General features: G+C 45.0%; 1 protein-coding gene across 1 annotated transcript in view; it reads right to left on the reverse strand.

The window, feature by feature from the left end:
• GPR107 (G protein-coupled receptor 107) overlaps positions 1 to 26626 on the reverse strand; it is a 66576-nt gene that overhangs the window by 23457 nt on the left and 16493 nt on the right. Inside the window, exons 2-13 of the mRNA XM_038744499.1 lie at positions 23215 to 23331; positions 21343 to 21393; positions 20920 to 21008; positions 20123 to 20253; positions 17613 to 17650; positions 17394 to 17450; positions 15933 to 16046; positions 14465 to 14598; positions 11730 to 11805; positions 10250 to 10323; positions 6646 to 6763; positions 3847 to 3977 (exon numbers count right to left, since the gene is read on the reverse strand). Of these exons, the coding sequence (XP_038600427.1) occupies positions 3847 to 3977; positions 6646 to 6763; positions 10250 to 10323; positions 11730 to 11805; positions 14465 to 14598; positions 15933 to 16046; positions 17394 to 17450; positions 17613 to 17650; positions 20123 to 20253; positions 20920 to 21008; positions 21343 to 21393; positions 23215 to 23274 (1073 nt within the window). The 5' untranslated portion in view covers positions 23275 to 23331. The remainder of the gene's footprint in view (positions 1 to 3846; positions 3978 to 6645; positions 6764 to 10249; positions 10324 to 11729; positions 11806 to 14464; positions 14599 to 15932; positions 16047 to 17393; positions 17451 to 17612; positions 17651 to 20122; positions 20254 to 20919; positions 21009 to 21342; positions 21394 to 23214; positions 23332 to 26626) is intronic.

Here is a 26626-nt window from a genome sequence, read left to right on the forward strand (position 1 = left end):
TCTATATGTTGCCAACTTGTACTTCCCAAGCGCTTAGTACAGTGTTCTGCACACAGTAAGCGCTCAATAAATACGATTGATGATGATGATGATGACTTGTCAGCTGTGTGACTTTGGGCAAGTCACTTCACTTCTCTGGGCCTCAGTTCCCTCATCTGTAAAATGGGGAGTAAGACTGTGAGCCCCACGTGGGACACCCTGATCGCCTTGTATCCCCCCAGCGCTTAGAACAGTGCTTTGCACATAGTAAGCGCTTAACAAATACCATCATTATTATTATTATTATCCCCATTTTACAGATGAGGTAACAGAGGCCCAGAGAAGAGAAGTGGCTTGCCCAAGGTCACGCAGCTGACAAGTGGCGGAGCCGGGCTTCGAACCCATGACCTCTGACTCCCAAGCCCGCGGTCTTTCCACTGAGCCATGCTACTTTTCGAAAACCAACCGGCAGCCCTTGCTAGAGGTGGACATCCCTCAATGAGTTGCCCTTTTGTGATCTTTAGTTCTTATTTTTCACCCAAAGAATGAGGACCTGATGGAAAAGGGCATGGAGGTCCTGGGAGTCAGAAGGCTTAGGGGATCGAGTTCGGGCCTGGGGGTTGGGAGGACCTGGGTTCTAATCCTGGCTCTGCCACATGTCCGCTGTGTGACCCTGGGCAAGACACTTTTTCATTCATTCAATCGTATTTATTGAGCGCTTCCTGTGTGCAGAGCACTGTACTAAGCGCTTGGGAAGTACAAGTTGGCAACACATAGAGACGGTCCCTACCCAACCCTTCTGTCTAGAAGGGGGAGACAGAGAACAAAACAAAACATATTGAACGTATAAAACAAAACACTTCACTTCTCTGTGCTTCCGTTCCCTCATCTGTAAAATGGGGATTAAGAGTGTGAGCCCCGTATGAGACAGGGACTGCGTCCAACCGGATTAACGTGTTTCTACCCCAACGTTTAGAACAGTGCTTGGCACAAAGTAAGTGCTTAACAAGTACCATTCTTTTTTCTTTTCGCCTTCTGTTCCCAGTTCTGCCACCGGCCTGCTATGTAACACTGACCTTTCTGCCCCTCAGTTTCCTCATCTGTAAAACTGAGATAAGATAGTTCGGGAGCCCTAGGGGACAGGACTGACTACAAGCTGAAAAACTCTCATCTACCTCAGCGCTTAACACGTAATAATTACATTAGCAGTGCCACCATTACTATTATTATTTCCAAACTGCAGCCGGGCTCCCCTGCAGACGTGTCACGGCCCCAACAAGTCTATTACCCAAGAGAACCGGCATTTGATTTGGCTGAAATTTGAACTCTTCTCAGAAATCAAGCAATCAGATGGGATTTATTGAGCGCTTAATGTGTGCAGAGCCCTGTATTAAGCATTCATTCAATCGTATTTATTGAGCGCTTCCTGTGTGCAGGGCACTGTACTAAGCGCTTGGGAATTACAAGTTGGCAACATTTAGAGATGGTCCCTACCCAACCCAATTGGGGGGCTCACCGTCTAGAAGGGGGAGACAGACAACAAAACAAAACAAATTAACACAATAAAATAAATACTTGGGAGAGTACAGTACAAAAGAGTTGGCTGACCTGTTCTCTGCGTAAAAGGGGCTGACAATCTAGCGGGGGAAGACAAACATTAATATAAATTAATGTTAGAGAAATTAATGTTAGCGAAGCAGCGTGGCTCAGTGGAAAGAGCACGGGCTTGGGAGTCAGAGGTCATGGGTTCGAATCCCGGCTCCGCCACTTGTCAGCTGTGTGACCTTGGGCAAGTCACTTCTCTGTGCCTCAGTTACCTCATCTGTAAAACGGGGATTAAGACTGCGAGCTCCACGTAGGACAACCTGACCACCTCGTATCCCCCAAGTGCTTGGACAGTGCTTTGCACATAGTAAGTGCTTAACAAATACCATTATTATTATTATTATTACTATAAATAAATTACAGACCCGTATGTTAAGTACAGTACACAAGAGAGAATGAATCTCTCCCAAAATAAAATAATTTTCAGGAGCTATTCACCTACAAAGGATTAATGATGGCATTTTAAACTTCAAATGAGCAGGCATTACTAATTAAATCACATAGCCTGGGCCCTCAGAATTGCTGTGCATTCATTCATTCAATCGCATTTATTGAGCGCTTACTGTGTGCAGAGCACTGTACTAAGCGCTTGGGAAGTACAATTTGGCAACATATACAGTCCCTATCCAACAGTGGGCTCACAGTCTAGAAGGGACTAGACAGGTGCAGATATTGGTATAAAATTTTTGACATTATTCCCAGCATAATGTGGGAGCCCTTCAAATATTAATAAAGTGTGATGGGGGGAAATAGATTCATCACTGATACTGTCAGCTCTCTACTACTTGATTTTTTCAGCAACTCGCAGCGTTGTAAAAAGGGAAGGAAAACTGAACTGAGATGGCACTGGTATTATCAGCTCTCTACTATCTGGTGACTTTATTTTTCAGCGACTCACGAAATTGTAAAAAGGGAAGGAAAGTTGAGCTTACACATGGCGGGGTGGCAAGAGCCGGGAAGCAAATGGCAGAAAATGCCCCTTTCTTGCTACTGACCGCCAAGTAACCCTCCGCTGGGATGCTTCAACATCAGAGTCCGGTCAGAGCTTCAATAAACACTTCATTAAGAGAGCCATATGGGAAGAATTGGGGGGCGGGAGGGCGTTGATTTATAAAGTAAATGACCGAGACCAAAGAGGGATGGCGAGGGAAAGTATATTATTAGTGTTCTTAAGATCACTCAACTGCCTAGGATGTTTATTGGAAGCAGGCCGGTATTTTACAGAAATGAACTGGGAGCATCACTGTCTGGGCTGCATGAAGTTCCTGTCGCTCTTTCCTCAACTTATTGTAGAAGTCCAGCATCACTTTCATTTCGCTTTTAACGTTATCAGGGAAATGCTTCCTGATTCAATTACTGACTGTAAATGACACTTCAACTGCTTTAAATCTAAACAAATAAAGAGAAATTAATAGCTAATTGCTTTTTCCAGTACGCTAAGGAGCTCATTAACTTGTATCTACTCCAGAGCTCAGAACGGTGCTTGACACTTAGTAACCGCTCAACAAATGCCCTAAGAACAATAATTGTTCTCTGAACAAACAGCAACATCCGACGAAAGATAATAATAATAATGATGTTGGCATTTGTTAAGCGCTTACTATGTGCAAAGCACTGTTCTAAGCGCTGGGGGGGAATACAAGGAGATAAGGTTGTCCCATGTGCGGCTCACAGTCTTAATCGCCATTTTACAGATGAGGGAACAGAGGCACAGAGAAGTGAAGTGACTTGCCCAAGGTCACAGAGCAGACATGTGGGGGAGGTGGGATTCGAACCCATGACCTGTGACCCCCAAGCCAGCGCTTGTTCCACTGAGCCATGCTGCTTCAAGATGCCCCACATGAAGAGACTGGTTTTTATTTTTACTGCATTCATTTCCTCCGTCTTTCTCCTCCTTGGCACGAGATTGCTACCCATGCAACTTGTCAGCTGGGTGACTTTGGGCAAGTCACTTGACTTCTCTGTGCCTCAGTGACCTCATCTGTAAAATGGGGATGAAGACTGTGAGCCCCCCGTGGGACAACCTGATCACCTTGTAACCTCCCCAGCGTTTGGAGCAGTGCTTTGCACATAGTAAGTGCTTAATAAATGCCATCATTATTAGTAGTAGTATTATTATTTAAACTCAGACATTCCCGCTCATTGCTTTTTCACACCCATCAATTTCTGGCACTGGCTCTGACGGACAAGCCTGTCTACACCATGCTGAAGATTTTCGGAGAAGCTGGGTGCAAATACTTGGCATCATTTCACACTACTTACCACACCACCGGGAAGAGGATGGCCCCGCAGCAGAGCAGATCCACTAGAAAGAGGGAATCTTTCCACAGCCCATAATCGGTCGTCCCTTCCTCTGTTGACTCTATGATGATATAGGCCACATTTGCCAGGACCTGCGGAACACGAGAAAGAGCTGACCAGAATTCGGGGGGCAAAAAAAGCAGGATCGGGGCAACTGGGGCACTCCGACACTGCCACCCACCTCCCCGCCACGATCCTGTGCAGAGGGCATCAAAGGGGACGATGCATCTGTAAGTCCTATTCCACGACGGGGCATGTCACCTTGTCCAGGCTTTGGGGAAAAGGCACTTTTCTAGTCTGTAGAACCCTAATCTTAGTATTTGAGACACAGGTGGAAAATAAAAAGAAGCAGCATGGCCTAGAAGAGTCAGAAGGACCTGATTCTAGGCCCGGTTCTGCCGCTCGCCTGCTTGTGACCTTGGGCAAGTCGCTTCACTTCTCTGCGCCCCAATTACCTCATCTGTAAAAGAGGGGTTAAGACCATGAGCCCCCATGTAGGACAGGGATTGTGTCCAACCCGATTACCGTGTATCTACCTCGGCGCTTAGAACAGTACCTGACACAGCTCCTAACAAATACCATAACAAAAAGAAGTTGCCAGCTAAGAGGCACCTAATTCTTGCAGTGAAAAGGGGTTAAATTACCTCACGGGCACAGATTCAGTCATTTATTCAATTGTATTTATTGAGTGCTTACTGTATGCAAAGCACTTGGGAGAGTACAATATAACATCAGACACATTCCCTGCCCACAACGAGCTCACAAATTATGCCACAAAAAATTTTTGGCTTTGATTCCATTTTCCTACTTAAAATTTTTTGATTTAATGCTTTATGGTTTTGTAGCAGTCATGTCATTTGCTCTGATTATTCTTTTGCCAGACTCTTTTTTGATGGCAACGGTAAAAGATGCTATTGAAGTTTTGGGATAAGTGGTATTTTTCATTTTTCTGTAAATCACACCCAAAGTACCCCATTTGTGGACAGTGAAAGCCCATGGTTTCAAATCCTCTCCTTACCTACCTCTAAAGACCTCTCTCTTCCCACCAGCATCTGAGAACAGCTCTACCAGCTGGGAACCTAAAGCCTTTTGTGCTCTTAGGTAACTCTAAAAGAAATTTCTCACTTTATAATGGATTCGACAATAATTAGTTGAATGCTTGATATGACAAGATAGTAAAATTTTTGGTCTACCACAAACACAATGGAGATTTTTTCATCTCCCAATCACGTCTCTTTTCCTACCCTTCCGCTCCTCTAATAGTCCCTGCATAACCTCCTAATCTGCCTCAAATCCATCAGATCTGTGACTGGAGAAAAAAGCAAAACTGGCCTGAGGTCTAGAATTTCACTCAGCTTTCCTATTTGTCCGCTTGCACATCGGGACAAAGAAGGCCTCTTGAGTGACATCGTGGACTTCTGTGTTACAAACACGGAATAATCCTGAAGTGACCGTGCCGTACGTTTCAACGAATTCATTTCACTTCCACCAATCCACGTGCCCAGAGAATTACGGGAGACCTTACTGTGCCATAAGGAGTGCCGTACCAACACAAAAAAAGGCAGAGAGGAAGAAAGACAAGAAAAAAGAAATGCCTCCCTCCTCCAAGGCAGCTGTGATATCATGCCCAGAGGATTCTCCCCCTCTCCATCCCCCTGCCTTATCTCCTTCCCTTCCCCACAGCACCTGTATATATGTATATATGTTTGCACGTATTTATTACTCTATTTTACTTGTACATATTTATTCTATTTATTTTATTCTGTTAATATGTTTTGTTTTGTTCTCTGTCTCCCCCTTCTAGACTGTGAGCCCACTGTTGGTTAGGGACCGTCTCTATATGTTGACAATTTGTACTTCCCAAGCGCTTAGTACAGTGCTCTGCACACAGTAAGTGCTCAATAAATACGATTGAATGAATGAATGATTCAATCTGTTGGCTTCAGCTGGCTCGGTGGTTTCCAAAGGCACATCTCCTCTAAGAGGCCTTCCCTAACTAAGCCCTCATTTCCTCTTTTCCCACTCCCTTCTGCAGCAACCTGATCTGCTCACCCCACTCACAATAATAATAATAATAATAATGATAATAATGGCATTTATTAAGCGCTTACTATGTGCAAAGCACTGTTCTAAGTGCTGGGGAGGTGACAAGGTGATCAGGTTGTCCCACGGGGGGCTCACAGCCTTCGTTCCCATTTTACAGATGGGGGAACTGAGGCCTAGAGAAGTCAAGTGACTTGCCCAAAGCCACACAGCTGACAATTGGCGGAGCCGGAATTTGAACCCATGACTTCTGACTCCAAAGCCCGGCCTCTTTCCACTGAGCCACGCTGCTCATCTCCACAGTACTCATGTACATATCCATAATGTATTAATTTAGATTAACGTCTCCCTCCCCATCTAGATTGTGAGCTCACTGTGAGCAGGGCATATGTCTACCACCTGTTATATTGCACTCTCCCAAGCACTTTATACAGTGCTCTGGTGCTCAATAAATGACTGATTGATTGAGTGACTGATATCTAAGGAATCTCCAGAATTCTCTGGGAAACTAAGGTCAAGGCAGGTAGAAAAGTCATTCGCTAAGAGGCAACTCTCTCACAATTTACCTAAAATCAGTCAGAGCTGTGAGATAAAAATCAAAGTACCCCATTCGGTTCTTTCCCCAGCCGAACCTGGGATCAGCAGGCCCAGTCTTTACCTCCAGACTCGGTCTGGAGGCAGTAGCGGCTTTGGTGATACAGTCTAGGATCCCCTCACCTGCAGTGGAATAACTATCATGAAGATCTTTTTGTCTTTATCCGAAAGGATGTGTTTGATGAAAGCCCAGCCGGTGCCGATTAGTGCGATTGTGATGAACAGCAGCGCGCCTTTCAATCTGAAAAGGAAATGCAGTCAACAGAGAGTAACTTCCCTCCATCTGACTAGGCTTCCCTTTACCACTAATGGCTTTTGCAGCGCACCAACTTTATTTTAAGAGGTTCTTAAAGAGGGACAAACATCAGCTAATCCAGTCTTTTCTCTCGTGGGCAACTAGCTTTTTTCGGGGCTACCGAACCTACGTCTTTACCATGGACCTCCAGGACTGTGCTGACATCCCCTTTTAATGCAGGGGGGATAGACGGGACAACCCCCAAAGCACACGCTCACAGTCACCTGGCCACCACCTTCCAGTAGAAATTAAGGCAGGTTTGTGACCAACCATGAGGGCGGGTACATTTACAGCGTGACTCAGTGGAAAGAGCCCAGGCTTGGGAGCCAGAGGTCATGGGTTCTAATCCCAGCTCCGCCGCAGGTCTGCTGTGTGACCTTGCACAAGTCACTTCACTTCTCTGAGCCTGTTACCTCATCTGTAAAATGGGGTTTAAGACTGTGAGCCCCCCGTGGGACAACTTGATCACCTTGTATTCCCCCCGGCGCTTAGAACAGTGCTGTGCACATAGCAAGCGCTTAACAACTGCCATCATTATTATTATTATTATTATTCTCTGAGCCTCAGTTCCCTCATCTGTAAAATGGGGATTAAGACTGTGAGCCCCACGGGGGACAACCTGATCACCTTGTATCCCCCCCACCAGTGCTTAGAACGGTGCTGTGCGCATAGTAAGCGCTTAACAAATGCCATCATTATTATTTACTCTGGTGGACATGACTGTGTCAAAGCCAGGAGCACTCAAAGGAAACGCTGAGCCCCAAGAGTGACGGGTTTTTAATTTAATTTAATCAGTCACAGTATTTGCTAAGCGCTTCCTAGGGGCCAGGCATTGATCTAAGCACTGGAGTAGATACAAGGTTGTCCCAGGTGGGGCTCACGGTCTTAATCCCCATTTTACAGATGAGGTAACTCCGGCACGGAAAAGTTCAGTGGCCTGCCCGAGGTCACACGGCAGACAAGTGGCGGGGCAGGATTAGAACCCATGACCGGTGACTCCCAAGCCTGTGCTCTTTCCACTGAGCCACGCTGCTTCGCCCCCCGCCCTTTACTCTATGTAGTCCGACTCCCTCTACACCATCATCATCATCATCATCATCATCAATCGTATTTATTGAGCGCTTACTATGTGCAGAGCACTGTACTAAGCGCTTGGGAAGTACAAATTGGCAACATATAGAGACGGTCCCTACCCAACAGTGGGCTCCCGGTCTAAAAGGGGGAGACAGAGAGCAAAACCAAACATACTAACAAAATAAAATAAATAGAATCCCCCCGCCCCTATGGCCTCTCCATTTTTGGCCGACTGCCGGCAGGACATCTTTCCTCCTTCCTTCCCCCAGCTGAGCCCTTCCTGTCACCTCTCAGAGCTATTTCTGCTCCCACTTCGGTCATGGCAAAACCCTCAGCAATGACGGGGTAAAAAGCGTCGGAAAGAACAGTGCTACGGCTGTTGCTACAGCCTCCTGCTTTCATCAGTTCACGCGTGAGGGACAACTTGCCGCTTCTGCCAACAATTCGGTCATAACTGCAGCCTGGACGGCATCCCACTGCTTTAGAACCACGTTACCATGAATTGCTTCGACCACCAACCAGGTTCGACCACGCAGGGGTCGCCTTTACAGTACTGTCGATAAACAGTTGCTAACTACTGACGAAACAGAAAAGGCTCGTTTGGAAACCATCCTGATTTATACGATAGTTTGGGTTTCCGTACTTGCTACCGTGGTGATATTTGCTTGCTGTTATGAAAGCTTCTAAAAATTAAAAAAAAAAAAAAAGACACCTGTTTTAGACAGTCTACTCTTGACTAGCAGCGTGGCTCAGCGGAAAGGGCCCGGGCTTTGGAGCCAGAGGTCCTGGGTTCAAATCCCGGCTCCGCCAATTGTCAGCTGGGTGACTTTGGGCAAGTCACTTCACTTCCCTGTGCCTCAGTTCCCTCATCTGGAAAATGGGGATTAAGACTGTGAGCCCCTCGTGGGACAACCTGATCACCTTGTAACCTCCTCAGCGCTTAGAACAGTGCTTTGCACATAGTAAGCGCTTAATAAATGCCATTATTATTATTATTATTAATTTTACTTGTACATATCTAGGTTCTCTGTCTCCCTCTTCTCTGTCTCCCCCTTCTAGACTGTGAGCCCACTGTTGGGTAGGGACTGTCTCTATATGTTGCCAGCTTGTACTTCCCAAGCGCTTAGTACAGTGCTCTGCACACAGTAAGCACTCAATAAATACGACTGATTGATTGATTGACTATCCTGATTTGTGGATGATGATGGCATTTGTTAAGCGCTTACTACGTGCAGAGCACTGTTCTAAGCGCTGGGGGGGATACAAGGTGATCAAATTGTCCCATGTGGGGCTCACAGTCTTCATCCCCGTTTTGCAGATGAGGGAACTGAGGCTCAGAGAAGTGACACAGCAGACGTGGAGGAGTCGAAATTCGAACCCATGACCTCTGACTCCGAAGCCCGTGCTCTTTCCACTGAGCCACGCTGCTTGAATCCACGCTGCTGCATGGATGAGATTATAAATTTCCTTTACTTGGCTTCATTTCCCTGACTGATCACCACTGCTCGTTAAGCATCAAAGAGGTGGATTTAGAGACATAAAAGGAGATGAGGCTCCAATCATTTAATGTTGCCATGTATTAGAAGCTCTGATAAAATGGACGGTGGAGAAATTCAAACTGTTTAGAACTAGGTTTCTGGATTAACCAGTAATAGAGAAGCAGCGTGGCTCAGTGAAAAGAGTGCGGGCTTTGGAGTCAGAGGTCCTGGGTTCGAATCCCGGCTCTGCCACTTAACAACTGTGTGACTTTGGGTAAGTCACTTAATAACAATAATAATGACATTCACTTAATAATAATAATAATAATGGCATTTATTAAGCGCTTACTATGTGCAAAGCACTGTTCTAAGCGCTGGTGAGGTTACAAGGTGATCAGGTTGTGCCACGGGGGGCTCACAGTCTTCATCCTCATTTTACAGATGAGGTAACTGAGGCCCAGAGAAGTGACTTGCCCAAAGTCACACAGCTGACAAGTGGCTGAGTTGGGATTTGAACCCATGACCTCTGACTCCAAAGCCCGGGCTCTTTCCACTGAGCCACGCTGCTTCTCCTTCTCTGTGCTTCAGTTCCCTCATCTGTACAATGGGGATTAAGACTGTGAGCCCCCCGTGGGACAACCTGATCAACTTGTAACCTCCCCAGTGCTTAGAACAGTGCTTTGCACATAGTAAGCGCTTAATAAATGCCATTATTATTATTATTATTATTTCAATTTACAATGCCTCTTTATCAATGCGGCAGTTCCATAGGTAATCAAGGCATGGATGCTCTAAAATGCCATAATTTTCACTGGTTTTAGGATTATAAGAAATTTCAAGAGAGTAGTTTTTCCCATCCAGCAAGATGAAATATACTTACAAATGAGTGATGTAGTAAACTACAGCCCAGCCTTCGATGGGAAACCCCTGAGAGGAAATGTAGTGGTAGTCAATCTGAAAACAGAGTATCCACAGTCATTTCAGAGAGGGTTCACATTATTGCGTCCCACCATAAAGCTGTCCACAAAATGTCCATCGGCACTGATTTACATCTAATGGCTCAACCCCATCCTTTGATTGTGAGCCCACTGTTGGGTAGGGACCGTCTCTATATGTTGCCAACTTGTACTTCCCAAGCGCTTAGTACAGTGCTCTGCACACAGTAAGCACTCAATAAATACGACTGATTGATTGATTGATTGTCAAGGACGATACAAGGTTCACTGAGTCAGAAAATATTCAGCTTTCAGTCCACCTCTGATACGCATAATTCTTTTTAGACCCGAAATTTTGACTTGATGATCAATCGTTGGTATTTATTGAGTGCTTATTGTGAACTGTGCTAAAGTGTTTGGAAAAATACATTAAAATAGAGTTGGTTGACGGGAACTCTGCCCACAAGGAGTTTACAGATTAGAGGGGGAGGCAGACATTAAAATAAATGGCAGACGCATTAAGCGCTCAATAAATACCATTGATTGATTGCCTGATTGATAGGGGAAATGGCAGAGTGTAAGGATATGTACATAAGTGCCTTGGGGCTGAGGCTGGGGTGAAAGCCAAGTACTTAAATACAAATCCGAGTGCATAAGCGACGCAGAGTGGAAGGCGAGTACGGGCAAATGCAGACTGTTGGGGAAGACCTCATGGAGGAGATGTGGTTTTAAGAGGCGGGGGGAGACTGGTGGTCTGTTGGATTCCATAGAAAATGCCAATCTCTACATAAATATGCATTTCTTTCCCCATAATTATATGAAACTGAAACCAGTGGAACCGTTTCTGTCATGCTTGATAGAGGAATAAAAACTTAGAAATCAGAGCAGCAGAAGTGCGAGAAATTAGAAATTACAGAAGCAGCGTGGCTCGGTGGAAAGAGCCCGGGCTTTGGAGTCTGAGGTCATGGGTTCAAATCCCGGCTCCACCACTTGTCAGCTGGGTGACTTTGAGTAAGTCACTTCACTTCTCTGGGCCTCATCGGTAAAATGGGGATGAAGACTGTGTGACCCACGTGGGACAACCTGATCACCTTGTAACCTCCCCAGCGCTAAACAGTGCTTTGCACATAGTAAGTGCTTAATAAATGCCATCATTATTATTATTATTATTATTATTATAAGAGCAATTCAGGAGATGGTGCTATTACCTCCGGAATGGCCCATCTCAGTATTCCAGGAGGGATTTGGGCTACAGTACAGGAACAATCTTTGAGGCATTGGCTACTCTCAAGACACTCCCCTGCCCCGTCTGCCCCCTCAAATCCCTCATGAGAAAGGCAATCTTTCATCATTTGCTGCTTGTCATTTCCTGAACGATTTCTCCAGTTCCCTAGGACTGCGCACGCTGTTTCGGAGTCGACCTACCGCGTGGAACACCAAGGACAGAGACTTGGTGAAAGGAAGAGCTGCCATCAACCAGTGAATCTTGAAAACGTCATTCCTGCCAAAGAGAAAGGAAAGCAAAAATTGAGGAACCACTTCATTCCCACACACGGAGCACTAGAAAGCTTCAGTTCTGGGAAGCTCGCTATGCCTGACTGACAGAAAAGGGAATCGAACGCAGGTTGGAAAACCAAGACGTCCCTCCAAGCGGTTTCTGACAGTCGCCGGAATCGGAAAGAATCCACGAGTCACGGATGTTTGCTCACCCAGTTCTAGTCACGGTTGGACGGCAACCACTAAATCGTGTATGGAAACAGAAATACTAGGCATAAGCCACTAGCGACCAATCGGTCGTATTTACTGAGTGCTTACTTCCATTCAGTCGTATTTATTGAGCGCTTACTGCATGCAGAGCACTGTACTAAGCGCTTGGGGAGTAAAATTGGCAACATATAGAGACGGTCCCTACCCAACAGTGGGCTCACAGTCTAGAAGGGGGAGACAGACAGCAAAACAAGTAGACAGGCTTACTGTGTGCGGAGCACTGGATTAAGCACATGGGAGAGAGCAACGTAACAGAGTTGGTAGACGCTACTATTCATTCATTCATTCGTTCGTATTTATTGAGCGCTTACTGTGTGCAGAGCACTGTACTAAGCGCTTGGGAAGTACAAGTTGGCAACATACAGAGATAGTCCCTACCCAACAGTGGGCTCACAGTCTAGAAATTAAGCACTGCCCTGAGAGAAATAACAACTCTGTTGATTTGCTACACTACTGGAGTAGCGGTCTCATTTTAGCATCTACGTGAGGTCAAATGAAGGACCTAACTAAGCCAGGCCGGTCTCTCTGGCACCAGACGGCATTAAGATTTATTTACAATGCAAAACCACTACACTAACGGCAACCTAAATAAGGAAATTCCAGGCCCGCAGAGTTCCCTTCGTCTATTTTATTCCTCCTTGGTAACCTCTACCTACGGACATTCTAGCAAAATGATGAATTACCGGATTACACAATTCAGGACCACAAGAGGTACTGCTGGGTACTTATTATTATTATTATTATTATTATTATTATTTTTACAAAGGACAAGACTCAAAATAATTTAACTGCATACCCATGGGAACAAAAAAAGGACCAAAAGGTAGAAATGGCATGAAGATTTATTGGCTTTTATAAATGAGAAGAAAATCAGCCTTTGTGTGCCATTCACACCTGTACTTGGAGGCTGAACTGTTTGAGGGGGAAGCCTCCACTAACTACCTGCAACATTTACTCACCAAATACCTAGTTTGTAGCCTCGAAAAACAGGTGGCCCCCGCCTTTTCCACTGCATTCTTTGGGAGAAGCTAATTGCACCTGGAGCGAACCGCTTTAGGGAAATAATCTCCGGGGATTAGAACTGACAAGAGGAGGTTCGTATAGAAAAAAAAAAAAAAAAATCAATCGACCGACTGATTGATCTATTGACTGATCTCGGCGGATTTCAACTGAGAAAAGGAGGTCCCCATTCAAAATTTTAAAAAGAATCCTTGTTTTCATGTTTCTATGCTTGTCCTTTGTTCTTATGCCTGAAGACTGCGAGCTCGTTGTGGGCAGGGACTGTGTCTGCCTGTTGTTGCATTGTACTCTCACAGTACAGTGCCTTGCACACAGTGAGCGCTCAATAACTATGACTGAATGAACAAATGATGCTGCTTTAATGTTTTAGTGTTTCATTGCTCTGGACAACGGCTCTGTCTCCAGTCCTCCCTGTTTATAGTTGCATTGTACTTTCCCAAGCGCTTAGTTCAGTGCTCTGCACACGGTCAGTGCTCAATAAATACGACTGCATGAATGAATGAATGCCCCCACAGCTTCGTTCATAGACCGCGTGAGTCCCTGGAACGAGAGCATCCGTGTCTAGTTCCCACCTGTACTCTTTCCCAGTGCTGGGTACAATGCTCTGCACAGAGTAAGTGCTTAATAAATACCATTTATAACTACTTCTCTAGCCCTCCTTTACCTCGATCGATGGAAACAATCCATCTCAGCTGGTCCTGGCCCAACCCCAAACAGTATCTCTATGTATTAAACTACTAGGTAACCTCCATTAATCTGTATCAAATCTCCTCTAGCCAGACGAAGATCATTACAGCCGCCCCGGTACCCAAATATAAGATCTAAGCTATGGAAACTCCTACCTTAGCCTTCTTAGAAGACGCTTAAATTCAATTCTTGGCATCTACGCCCCTCTAGACTGTAAGCTCCTTGTGGGCAGAGAAAATGCCTGCCAAATCTGCTATACTGTATTCTCCCAAGCGCTCAGTACAGTGTTCTGCACACACAGTAAGTGCTCCATAAATATGAACGTGTTATGGATTGGCTGATTTGTAATTATGTTAAGAGGAAGGACGCGAACACCTGCAGGCAATTTACACTGTGGTGACAAAGGAGTCCAAGTCCCCGGTAAATCATCCCTATTGTGTGTAATCAATCAATGGGATTTACCAAGCTCTTACTGCGTGCAGTGCTGAGTACTTACTGGAATAAGCGTTTAGGAGAGCACGCTACCCCTCCATCTTACTGCAATTTCTTTGGGAGCCACGAGAACAAGGGGAATGCTCCTGGAGAAAGAAACCGCTTCCAATTCAGGGAGCATGCCGAGACCTTGGAAACTCATCACCCTCCAATTCCCCTTTAGTCGAGACCTGCAGAGAAGCGAAGAGATTCACCTGCGCTTGCGGAGAATATGAATCCAGATGGTCCCAGAGAGGAAGAAGAACAGCGCCATGGAAACGTAGAGCTTGGGAAGAGGAATTTCGCCCGCTGAGAGGTAACTATCGGGATTCTTCTCGGTGATCTTGATCTGAAGCCAACGGACAAGAAATGCCCTGCTGAACACACGGTCTCTGACTGGGACCATACTGTAACTCCCCACCCTCAGTGGGGTCACACAATGAGAACGGTCAGTGGCCCCACGGCAGTTTAAAGAGGCCCGTTGCGATCGGTACTCGGTGTCTAAAAATTAATTCCAAATTCCCTGAATGGCGATTTCTCCGTTTAAAACGCTCCAAATGCGCGGGAAGCTGCACGGCCTAGTTGAATGGGCCTGGGCGCCCGGGGAACCTAGGTTCTGATCCCGGTTCTGCTACTTGCTGGGTATGACAACATGGGCAAGTCGCAGCTTCTCTGTGCCTCAGTTTCCTCATCTGTAAAATGGGGGTTCAATGCCTGTCCTCCCTCCCATTCAGACGGTGGGCCCCACTTGGAACAGGGTCTGTGTCTGACCTGATTAGTTTGTTTCTACCTCAGTGCATAGCAGAGTGCCTGGTGCAGAGTAAGCACTCAACAAATACCACAATTACCATCATTAGGTTAGCCCTTTGTCCACCTTAAAAGACAACCCAGTAAAATGTCCAAGGTGCTACTGCTTAAGGGTATCTTGGCTTAGTAATAATAATAATAATGATGGCATTTGTTAAACGCTTACTATGTGCCAAGCACTGTTCTAAGCACTGGGGTAGATACAGGGTAATCAGGTTGTCCCACGTGGGGCTCACAGTCTTAATCCCCATTTTACCTATAAGGTAACTGAGGCACAGAGAAGTTAATATTTTGTCAATGTTTTGTTGTCTGCCCCCCACCCCCCCTAGACTGTGAGCCCGCTGTTGGGTAGGGACCGTCTCTAGATGTCGCCGACTTGGACTTCCCAAGCGCTTAGTACAGTGCTCTGCACACAGTAAGTGCTCAATAAATACGATTGATTGATTGATTGATTAAGTGACTTGCCCCAGATCCCACAGCAGGCAAGTGGTGGAGCCAGGATTAGAACTCATGATCTCTGACTCCCAAGGTCGTGCTCTTTCCACTAACTCACGCTGCTTAGTGGCTAAAGGATGGGCCTGGGAGTTGAAGGACCTGGGTTCTAATCCCGGCTCCGCCACATGTCTGCTGTGTGACCTTGGGCAAGTCACTTCCCTTCTCTGGGCCTCAGTTGCCTCATCTGTAAAATGGAGACTAAAGAGTGTGAGTCCTAAGCGGGTCAGGGACCAACTTGTATCTACCCCAGGGCTTAGAACAGTGCTTGACACACGGTAAGGGCTTCATAAATATTTATAATTATCATTACTATTATTACTGTCGGGCTTTTACACTATTTAAGGATATCTTCAGGACAATCCACAATTAAACAATACTTACATCAAGGCTGAAAGGGAACCTTGGGTCGCTCCTCTGCTTGTCGATCCCAAGACATTTGTGGAAGTAAAGACTGTAGAGACCTTCTTGGTCATCAATGCTGATATTGAAAGAAAACTGAAAATGGAGATAATACAATTTTAAACGCTAAAACCAAAAAGGTAGAATTTTCCAAGCTAAAACATTAGGAGTGCTAATGTGTAACCGAACAGTAATTTAAGCATAATCACTTATTCCCAAGATGCAACTGAAAGAAAATTTCCTTTTTAAATAATACCCTGCAAGGTGGGCTTTCAAAAGAAGGGCTTTTCATTCATTCATTCAGTCGTATTTATTGGGTGCTTACTGCGTGCAGAGCACTGTACTAAGCGCTTGGGAAGTACAAGTTGGCAACATATAGAGACAGTCCCTACCCAACAGTGGGCTCACAGTCTAGAAGGGGGAGACAGAGAACAAAACCAAACATATTAACAAAATAAAATAAATAGAATAAATATGTACAAATAAAATAAATAGAGTAATAAATATGCACAAACATAAATATACAAGTGCTGTGGGGAGGGGAAGGAGGTAAGGCGGGTGGGGGGGGAGGGGGAGAGGAAGGAGGGGGCTCAGTCTGGGAAGGCCTCCTGGAGGAGGTGAGCTCTCAGTAGGGCTTGACAATCATCAAGATTACTTTGATTTCAAAATCGGCCACAGAGTAGCCCTGAGAAAACTAAATAGTGCTTCGATTCAACGCTCAGGGGAAAATATGGAGGAAAACATTCCAGCTGAGATGTAAATCCCAAAGTCACGGTGCTAGACGAATTGATAAAAACCAAGCCATCAGTGGTTACCGAGTAATAAATCCCCATTTTACAGATGAGGCAACTGAGGCACACAGAAGTGAAGTGACTTGCCCAACGTCACCCAGCTGACAAGTGGCAGAGCTGGGATTAGAACTCACGACCTCCGACTCCCAAGCCCGGGCTCTTTCCGCTAAGCCACGCTGCTTCTCTATCTAAAGTACCTACCAAGCAGATGCCACCGCCTCTGAAATTTAAAAAAAGCATCACGTCCACTGGTCTTGGAAGGGGGTTCAAATACGACTTTTACATCAACTAACAAAATGCAGGCTCACTGATTTGAAGACTTAGCTTCAGATTAAAAATACGATTCTCCAGTACTTTTACAAGGTCTCACGGCAGACAAGCGGCAGAGCCGGGACTAGAACCCAGGTCCTTCTGACTCTTTGGCCTGTGCTCTATCCACTACGCCAAGCTGCTTCTCAAGATTTGAAGGCAGGCTCTCTCTCCCCCAGGAGCAAGGAAGGCACTTGATTCAACCAAGGGGAATATAAGAAGCGGGAAGGCCGGGAGAAGTCTCGGGCAGAATTTCTCCAAAGGAAGCAAAAGCTTTACTTCATTCTTAAAACACAGATAAACCTATACAGCCGCTAGACCCAGCTTAATAGAGAATGCCTACCTGAAATGAAATGGCTCCTTTGTTGTTATAAACAGAATAGGATTTCTCTACCGAGGTCTGGAAAACATAAAGAAGAGGCAAATGAAGTGTATGTGCTGTGAAAAATTAAAAAAAAATCAACTTTTTATCCTTCGCTTTCTACCCTCTTACACTTTCCGCTAAAAACATTCCCTCTGCCCTTTATCCTTACCCTGAACACACGCTGGTTAGATCTCTTACCTTTAAATCCTCTGTACTGCGCATGGACCTCCCACTATCTGGAGACAGAAGGATTTTAGACACATTAGTGCCTGGATCAGCTCAAATGCACATTTCAGCTCGCATTATTACTAGAGCCACGAAAAACTGATATAGACAACTGGCACTCCATCATCCCTGCGAGAGGAATTCACAAGGGGACCGTGACCTTCCATGTTTGCATTTTTCCCCAAATCTGGAAGGGGGCAGGAGGGAAAAGGGATTTTTCCCATGGATAGTTATCCTACAAATTTTCCCTTCCCTCTTTCATGCCCATGATATTGGTCTAAAGTTAAGTCCACCTCTAGACTTCAGACCATTCTGATGAGGATCGGGGGACAGGGAGGCCTAAAAAGAGGGTTATTACATAAGGGGAAATCCACCCCCAGCTCAAGACTTTAAATTTAGAAGAAAAAATAAATTAGAAAAGCCACTTTCCCCACTCCAAGTTTTTTTTGCCACGCTGACTTGGGTCAAGAAAATAAAAATAGGATTTTGAGCTCCTCAGGCCCATAACTGAACAATTTTTGAAAGGCAAAAGTGGAAAACACGGGCTTGGGAAATGACAAGAAATAGTCAGCGAAAATGGTTGGTACCTACAAGTAAAAATAAGCATCAAATAATATTAGAACCCTCATGTATTTAGGGCAGTTCTAGGAGAAATTCAGGGCATGTTGGAACAAATCCTACTCTTAGGCTAAAACAATTACGCTGTTATGTGTTTAGATATGTTTGACAGGAGACAGGGTGATTGCACACACAGATAAAAGCCAAACTGTGATGGCAAAACATTTATAAGAGACTCTTCTATAAAGCAAATACCCATGGGGATTTCAATAAAACTTGGTCTACATGCTTCTCCCACGCATGTAGGAATTCTCTGGACAAGATGCAGTTTCTAAAATCGCTATACTCTACTCATGGCACTGCTCCCTTCCTTTCCTCATCCCCCTCTCCATCCCCCCCATCTTACCTCCTTCCCTTCCCCACAGCACCTGTATATATGTATATACCTCCGTACGTATTTATTACTCTATTTATTTATTTATTTTACTTGTACATATCTATTCTATTTATTTTATTTTGTTAGTATGTTTGGTTTTGTTGTCTGTCTCCCCCTTCTAGACTGTGAGCCCGTTGTTGGATAGGGACCGTCTCTATATGTTGCCAACTTGTACTTCCCAAGCGCTTAGTACAGTGCTCTGCACACAGTAAGTGCTCAATAAATACGATTGATTGATTGATTGATTTCTCCTCTACTGCTGAGTCTGACAGACTCATCTGTTCAAAAAACAGGTTTTTCTACGCGCCACAGAAAAAATTATGAAAAACTTGGGAACACAGTCCCCTACTTCTCTTGGTCGCAAGACAGGGTGCTTTCCAAGAAGACAAAAACAGCATAAGAAGCTTTATTGTATGAGTCAGTTTTATCTTGAGATGAGTCTAAGGTTGTGTCTTGCACAGAGTTGGGAGAATAATAATATCATTATTATCATGGTATTTGTTAAGTGCTGACTCTTTGCCAGCCACTATATTAAGTACTGGGGTGGATACAAGAAAATCAAGTTGGATACAGTGCATGCTCCACATGGGATTCACAGTCTTAATCCCCATTTTACCGATGAGGGAACTGAGGCGCAAGTTTAGTGACTTGCTCCAGGTCACGCAGCAAAGTGGCAGAGCCAGGATTAGAACCCAGGTCCCCCAGACTCCAGGCCCGGGCTCTATCCACTAGGCCGCAAGATGGGGTGCCCTCAGTGGGCTTTCACTTTACCAGGGCAGTGTAAGGGGAGAAAGAGGTATTTTGAGAGGTCTTCAAAGGCAGAGAGGGTGAATCTTTGGCAAATGTCTAAGAGGGGAAAGTCACTCCAGGCCCAGGATGGCATTTGAAGGTAAGCGTTTGGCACTGAGAAGCAGTGTGGTCTAGTGGATAGAGCAAAGCCTGGAAGTCAGAAGGACCTGGGTTCTAATCCTCCTTCCGCCACTTGTCTGCTGTGTGGCCTTAGGCAAGACACTTCACTTCTCTGTACCTCAGTTACCTCTTCTGCAAAATGGGGATTAAGACTGTGAGCCCCGTGTGGGACACGGACTGTGTCCGTCCTGATTAGCTTATATCTACTACAGTGCCAGTCACATAGCGAGCGCTTATCAAATACCAAATGCCATTAACAACAACAAAAAAAAAAACCTTTCAGTTTGGGCACATTCATTCATTCATTCAATCGTATTTAGTGAGCGCTTACTGTGTGCAGAGCACTGTACTGAGCGCTTGGGAAGTACAAGTCGGCAACATAGAGAGACGGTCCCTACCCAACAACGGGCTCACAGTCTAGAAGGGGGAGACAGACAACAAAACAAAATATATTAACAAAATAAAATAAATACAATAGTAAATATGTACAATTAAAAGGGCACATCTATCAGAGCTACATTCACAATGACCATATGTAAAGTCAGTACTGGGGGAGGCTGCTTGGATGAAGCAGATTTACCTTGTTTTTCATGAGTTTGGTTAGTCACCATGGGATCCTTAGGATCACTGAGATCTTGATAAACTTTTGCATTTGTGAAGATAATTTTAGGTAACTGGGTGCCAGCTTCTGGAGGCGACCTTATTTTTACTCTTCGGTCACATGCAAGAAAAAAGAAAAAAAAAACACCTTAGTAATAATAACGATCGTATTTGTTAAGCACTTACTATGTGTCAAGCACTGTTCGAAGCATTGGGGTACGTACAAGGTAATCAGGTTGTCCCACGTGGGGCTCACGGATTTAATCCCCACTTTACAGATGAGGTAACTGAGGCACAGAGAAGTTAAGTGGCTTGCCCAAAGTCACACAGCTGCTAAGTGGCAGAGACGGGATTAGAACCCATGACCTCTTGACTCCCAAGCCACTAGGCCATGCCGCTTCTCTAAATGCAGCAAATTTTTGGTTTCACAAATTGCTTTGTAAAGCTGTTCCTTCTACAGTATTACTTCCAAATTTTCTGGAGGAGGAAGAAAAGTGGCAGGAGATAGACCACAGCGATGCTAATTCAAGATATAAATTTGGAAACAGTACTAGAGAAAGTCATTGGAATTCCATCTTGGGACCATCACTCAAAAAACTGATTGAAAATAAATTGTTCTTCTTTTAGCAAAAGGGCAGGAAACAATTACAAAGCACATCGTCCTAGGGGCTAGATAAGTCAGTAATGACTAAAATGCGCATGTATTTGGCTCTGAAAATGTCACCCCCGCCTGCCCCATCTCAGAACAAAACTGAATTTTTCACGAGAGTTACTTACATATTCTTTGAAAAGTCTACGATTAAAAGAGTAACGGACACCAACTGGCTCAAATCCTTTTTAAAGATACAGTACTCCATATCTTCATCCTGAGAGAGGAGAGGTAAAAAACACATCCTTTCATTCACTCATTCAATCGTATTTATTGAGCGCTTACTGTGTGCAGAGCACTGTAGTACGCGCTCATCCTTAGATTCCGGTTAGTCCTAGAATATGAACAATTGGCATTCAACGTGCAAATTCGGACACTATTTCTCCACTCACACCTTTGGGATTTATATCCTCAGAATTTCATGTGCTCCCTGTACAGTCACACCTGATTTCCTCCCTCTTTTCCAAATAATATGTACTAATGTCCCCTAGTTCCCAAATCTTAAGTGAAAAACTACAGGGGCACTCTTAGTTGGCTCTTTGAAAACTTACCAAGTAGGAGGAGAATCCATCGTTCTTTGTCCGATCCAAGCTAAATCCAATCTGAGAGAGGAAAAAACAGATAAAAATCCATATTGCCCTCTGGATTTTCACAATTTAGTCTACACCCCTCCAGCTAAAAGGCGAGGCAAAGGATGGAGATAGTGGATTTTCGCTTTTTTTTTAATTTTATGGAAGAAAACCATTGACATCTGCCATCTACGCAAAGAATGAGGAAAAAAAAAATTGACCAGTCATTCAGGACCATGGTACTAGGGAAAACAACTCCAGCCTGGAGCTGGGAAGGCTGTTGCTAAGGGCACAGCCGGACTTAGATGTAAAACACACAGAGTCCTGCTATTTAAGCGCCCCAAAGAGCCACAGGGCTAGAGTTTTGTTCTACCTTTAAATTGAAATCTGTTTAGAAGCAAATGGCAGTCCAGGGACCCTGTTGCTTCCTGGGGATTGTGGATATGTTGCTTCTCGCCCTCCTCTATCAATCAATCAATCAATCGTATTTATTGAGCGCTTACTATGTGCAGAGCACTGTACTAAGCGCTTGGGAAGTACAAATTGGCATCACATAGAGACAGTCCCTACCCAACAGTGGGCTCACAGTCTAAAAGGGGGAGACAGAGAACAGAACCAAACATACCAACAAAATAAAATAAGTAGGATAGAAATGTACAAGTAAAATAAATAAATAAATAGAGTAATAAATATGTACAACCATATATACATATATACATATATATATATATATATATACACCCCCAATTCTATCCCAGGGTGATCAATCGGGCTGGAGGGCCTGGGATGGAGGATTTGCTTGGGGTGGCTCTCTGTCTAGGGTGACACAATTGTGACAAACAAGCAGGGTCGAAGGTCAGGGACAGAGCTAGGCTCATGGGATCATATTTATTACTCTATTTATTTATTTTACTTGTACATATCTATCCTATTTATTCTATTTTGTTAATATGTTTGGTTTTGTTCTCTGTCTCCCCCTTCCAGACTGTGAGCCCACTGTTGGGTAGGGGCCGTCTCTATATGTTGCCAACTTGGACTTCCCAAGCGCTTAGTCCAGTGCTCTGCACACAGGAAGCGCTCAATAAATACGATTGGTTGATTGATTGATTGACTGTGGCAAGGCTGCTGTGCCTCTGCTGACCAGGGGCCAAGATGGGCATAAAAGAGGAGACAGACCAGGGTGGGCCGCACTAAGCGCCAGATTCACTGCTTATGTGAGAATCTGCTCCTTCCACGGAGTCATTCTGTTGCTGTTTTATATTCTATGAACCACAATCCCAACGTGGGGCAAAAAAAAACCCCAAAAACCAGCCAAAATATCATTTTGGGACCTTCTTCCTCTTTCCATGACTACCCACTCAGTTTCAAACATTCATTTCATACGAAAAGAGATTAGGTAACGTAGAGAAGCAGCGTGGCTCAGTGGAAAGAGCCCGGGCTTGGGAGTTCAAATCTCGGCTCCGCCACTTGTCAGCTGTGTGGCTTTGGGCAAGTCACTTCACTTCTCTGGGCCTCAGTTACCTCATCTGTAAAATGGGGATGAAGATTGTGAGCCCCCCGTGGGACAATCTGATCACCTTGTATCCTCCCCAGCGCTTAGAACAGTGCTTTGCACATAGTAAGCACTTAATAAATGCCATTATTATTATTATTATTATTATTATATTCATTTTTGTGACTTCCATAGCATATATTCTAAAATCCATTCAAGAATAACTCCACCTGTTACTTAACCACGAATTCATGATCGGCACCAACATCTGTTTTGACTTGAATTCCTCCCGATTTTACCCTTGCATTGCATTCAGACAGGCCAAGTGAGAACCATTTCAGACCTCAGCCCCACATACTTACACTGTCCTTGCCAACGGACTCTTCGCTCCTCACAGAAAGGCTGCTAACGTTGACCGACATGAATCCATCCTTGAAGAATCCAAAGGTGTTGAGATGAACTTTCTGCCTCACATCGTCCTAGAAAGGAAGTTGGGAACAGCTGTGAGGTAGATGATCGGTTTCACCTGAATCAATCAATCCTATTTATTGAGCACTTACTGTGTGCACAGCACTGTACTAAGCACTTGGGAAGTACAAGTTGGCAACATATAGAGACAGTCCCTACTCAACAGTGGGGAACAATGTCAATCTGATGGAAATCACCTAAGCGCTGGGAAGATGAAAAAATCCCTCGTTTCTTTATGAAGATTATTGCCATTTCTGCACTGGTAGAAAATCGAACTGGATGGAGAATTTCATTTCGCGGTTTTCCGTCCAGTTTTCACCCAGTTCATCAGGAACTCGATTCTTTCATATTTTTACGGAAATACGCTAACCTGGTTTTAGAGTGACTTCCCCCCCCCAAAAAAAATCTGATATTTCAAAATGATAAACAATAAACATTTTACATTATCGTTATTATATATATTTAAGTGCTTACTATCTGCCACACAGTGTTCTAAGCACTGGGGTAGATACAAGTAAATCAGGTTGGTCACAATCCCTGTCCCACATGGGGCTCATTGTCTAAGTAGGAAGGAGAACAAATACTGAATCTCTACAGTTGAGGAATACGAGGCCCAAGTCACGTACCGGCAAGCATGTGCGGAGCCTGGATTAGAACCCAGGTCTTCGGGATTTCCCGGCCCACCCTTTTTCCACTAGGCCACGCTTCTAAATAACAAACCATACACTCGGTTCTGCAGAAATCTGCCTTTTTTCTGCACCTTTTGGCTACAGCACTAACAAAATTAGGGAATAGTCTTCCGTGCCTCTGGACACATCATGACGCAGTGTCAGGTGAAATGGCTGCTGCAAATGCAGACACAAGATGCGTCCTATAATGTGAATCTGTCGTAGTACTGGGACAAGATGAGCCCTATAATGTGAATTTGTCGTAGTACTGGGGTCTCCTAGCCTCCATATTATAGAAGAACTGGGTGTTCGGCTATGCCCCACTGTTTGATCTGATATGGTTCTTACTTTTGAGGGGCTGGGCGTGGGGGGGGGGGGTCTCTCTCACTCACACACTCCCAAATATACATTTAGACTGTGAGCCCACTGTTGGGTAGGGACTGTCTCTATATGTTGCCAACTTGTACTTCCCAAGCGCTTAGTACAGTGCTCTGCACACAGTAAGCGCTCAATAAATACGACTGATTGACTGATTTAGCCTCTGTAGCTTGCCGGTTGAATCTGGACTCATTTGGGCTCTTCTGAAAAAGGGGCACTGATTTTCTAAGATGCTTCAACTGAATCCAGCCTCCCTAATGGGTTCATTCATTCAATCGTATTTATTGATTCAATCGTATTTATTGAGCACTTACCGTGTGCAGAGCACTGAACTAAGCGCTTGGGAAGTACAAGATGGCAACATATAGAGACGGTCCCTGACCGACAGCGGGTTCACAGTCTATATTAACAAAACATATTAACGAAATAAAATAAATAGAATAAATATGTACAAGTAAAATAGAGTAATAAATATGTACAAACATATATACATATATACAGGTGCTGTGGGGAGGGTAAGGAGGTAGGGTAGGGGGATGGGGAGGGGGAGAGGAATTGGGGGGCTCAGTCTGGGAAGGCCTCCTGGAGGAGGTGAGCTCTCAGTAGGGCTTTGAAGGGAGGAAGAGAGCTAGCTTGGCGGATGGGCGGAGGGAGGGCATTCCAGGCCAAGGGGAGGACGTGAGCCGGGGATCGAAGGTGGGACAGGCGAGAACGAGGCCCGGTGAGGAGGTTAGTGGCAGAGGAGCTGAGGGTGCGGGCCGGGCTGGAGAAGGAGAGAAGGGAGCTGAGGTAGGAGGGGGCGAGGGGATGGACAGCCTTGAAGCCGAGAGTGAGGAGTTTTTGCCTGATGCGTAGGTTGATTGGTAGCCGCTGGAGATTTTTGAGGAGGGGAGTAACATGCCCAGAGCGTTTCTGCACAAAGATGATCCGGGCAGCAGTGTGAAGTATAGATTGAAGTGGGGAGAGACAGGAGGATGGGAGATCAGAGAGGAGGCTGATGCAGTAATCCAGTTGGGATAGGACTGAATCAGCAGGGTAGCAGTTTGGATGGAGAGGAAAGGGCGGATCTTGGTGATGTTGCGGAGGTGGGACCGGCAGGTTTTGGTGACAGATTGGATGTGAGGGGTGAATGACCCATAGCGACTCCATGGGCACACCCTCTTCGGAACACCCCATCTTCTATCATTAGCTCATTCTGGTACGTGTCTCCATGGAGTTTTCTTGTTAAAGATACGGGCATGCTTTACCATTGCCTTCTTTCTTGCAGTAAAAACTTGAGTCTCTGCTGTTGTCTTTGATCAACAAATTGATCCGCCTTTGACTCCTTCCCATGACGCTGCAGCCCAGCACAGGTGAATCGACTCTGACGCTTTGGCTTAGACCACTGATTAGGGGTTGCCCTATGTGGCACAGCTCTAAGCTTCATCAGCACGGGCAAATTCTCCTGCCGTGATAACACGTGGATTCACAGGAGAACAAAGTAAGCACATAACAAATGCCACCCTCAAAAAAAAAATAAAGGTCAGTTCCCTCATTTGTAAAATGGGGATAGAGACTGTGAGCCCCACATGGGACAGGGACTGTGGCCAACCCAATTTGCTTGAGCCCACCGTAGTGCTTAGAACAGTTCCTGGCACATAATAAGCACTTAAACATCACAATTACTACTGACCAAAAATATAAGCCTCTGTGGATACAGAATACCACAGTGTCCAATGAAATGATTTGTGCACAGGCAAACCATTTAAATTCTCTGTGCCTCTGTTTCCTCAGCTGTAAAAGAAGGGCTCCAAAACCACGCTCTTCTCCCTCCTACTTAGACTGTGAGCCCCATGTGGGACGGAGACTGTGTCCCACTTAACTTGTGTTTGTCTATGCCAGGTCTTAGAACAGCGCTTGGCATACAGTAAGCGCTTAACAAATACCATCATTACTATAATTATTATTATTATCAAGTACACACAACCCCACATAGCACTTACAGTGTTTTAGAGTACCTATCTGACACATCTATTACTACTTCTTATTAATAAATTCATGTGTCTGCCTCTCCCCCTCCTCCCCAAACAGATTACAAACTCCTTGAAGGCAGGGATGATTACTACTGCATTCTAGCCGGCACTTTCATTCGTTCATTCAATCGTATTTATTGAGCGCTTACTGTGTGCAGAGCACTGTACTAAGCGCTTGGGAAGTACAAGTTGGCAACGTACAGAGACGGTCCCTACCCAACAGCGGGCTCACAGTCTAGAAAGGGGGA

This window comes from Tachyglossus aculeatus, chromosome 4 (assembly GCF_015852505.1).
Source record: "Tachyglossus aculeatus isolate mTacAcu1 chromosome 4, mTacAcu1.pri, whole genome shotgun sequence".
Taxonomy (NCBI): domain Eukaryota; kingdom Metazoa; phylum Chordata; class Mammalia; order Monotremata; family Tachyglossidae; genus Tachyglossus; species Tachyglossus aculeatus.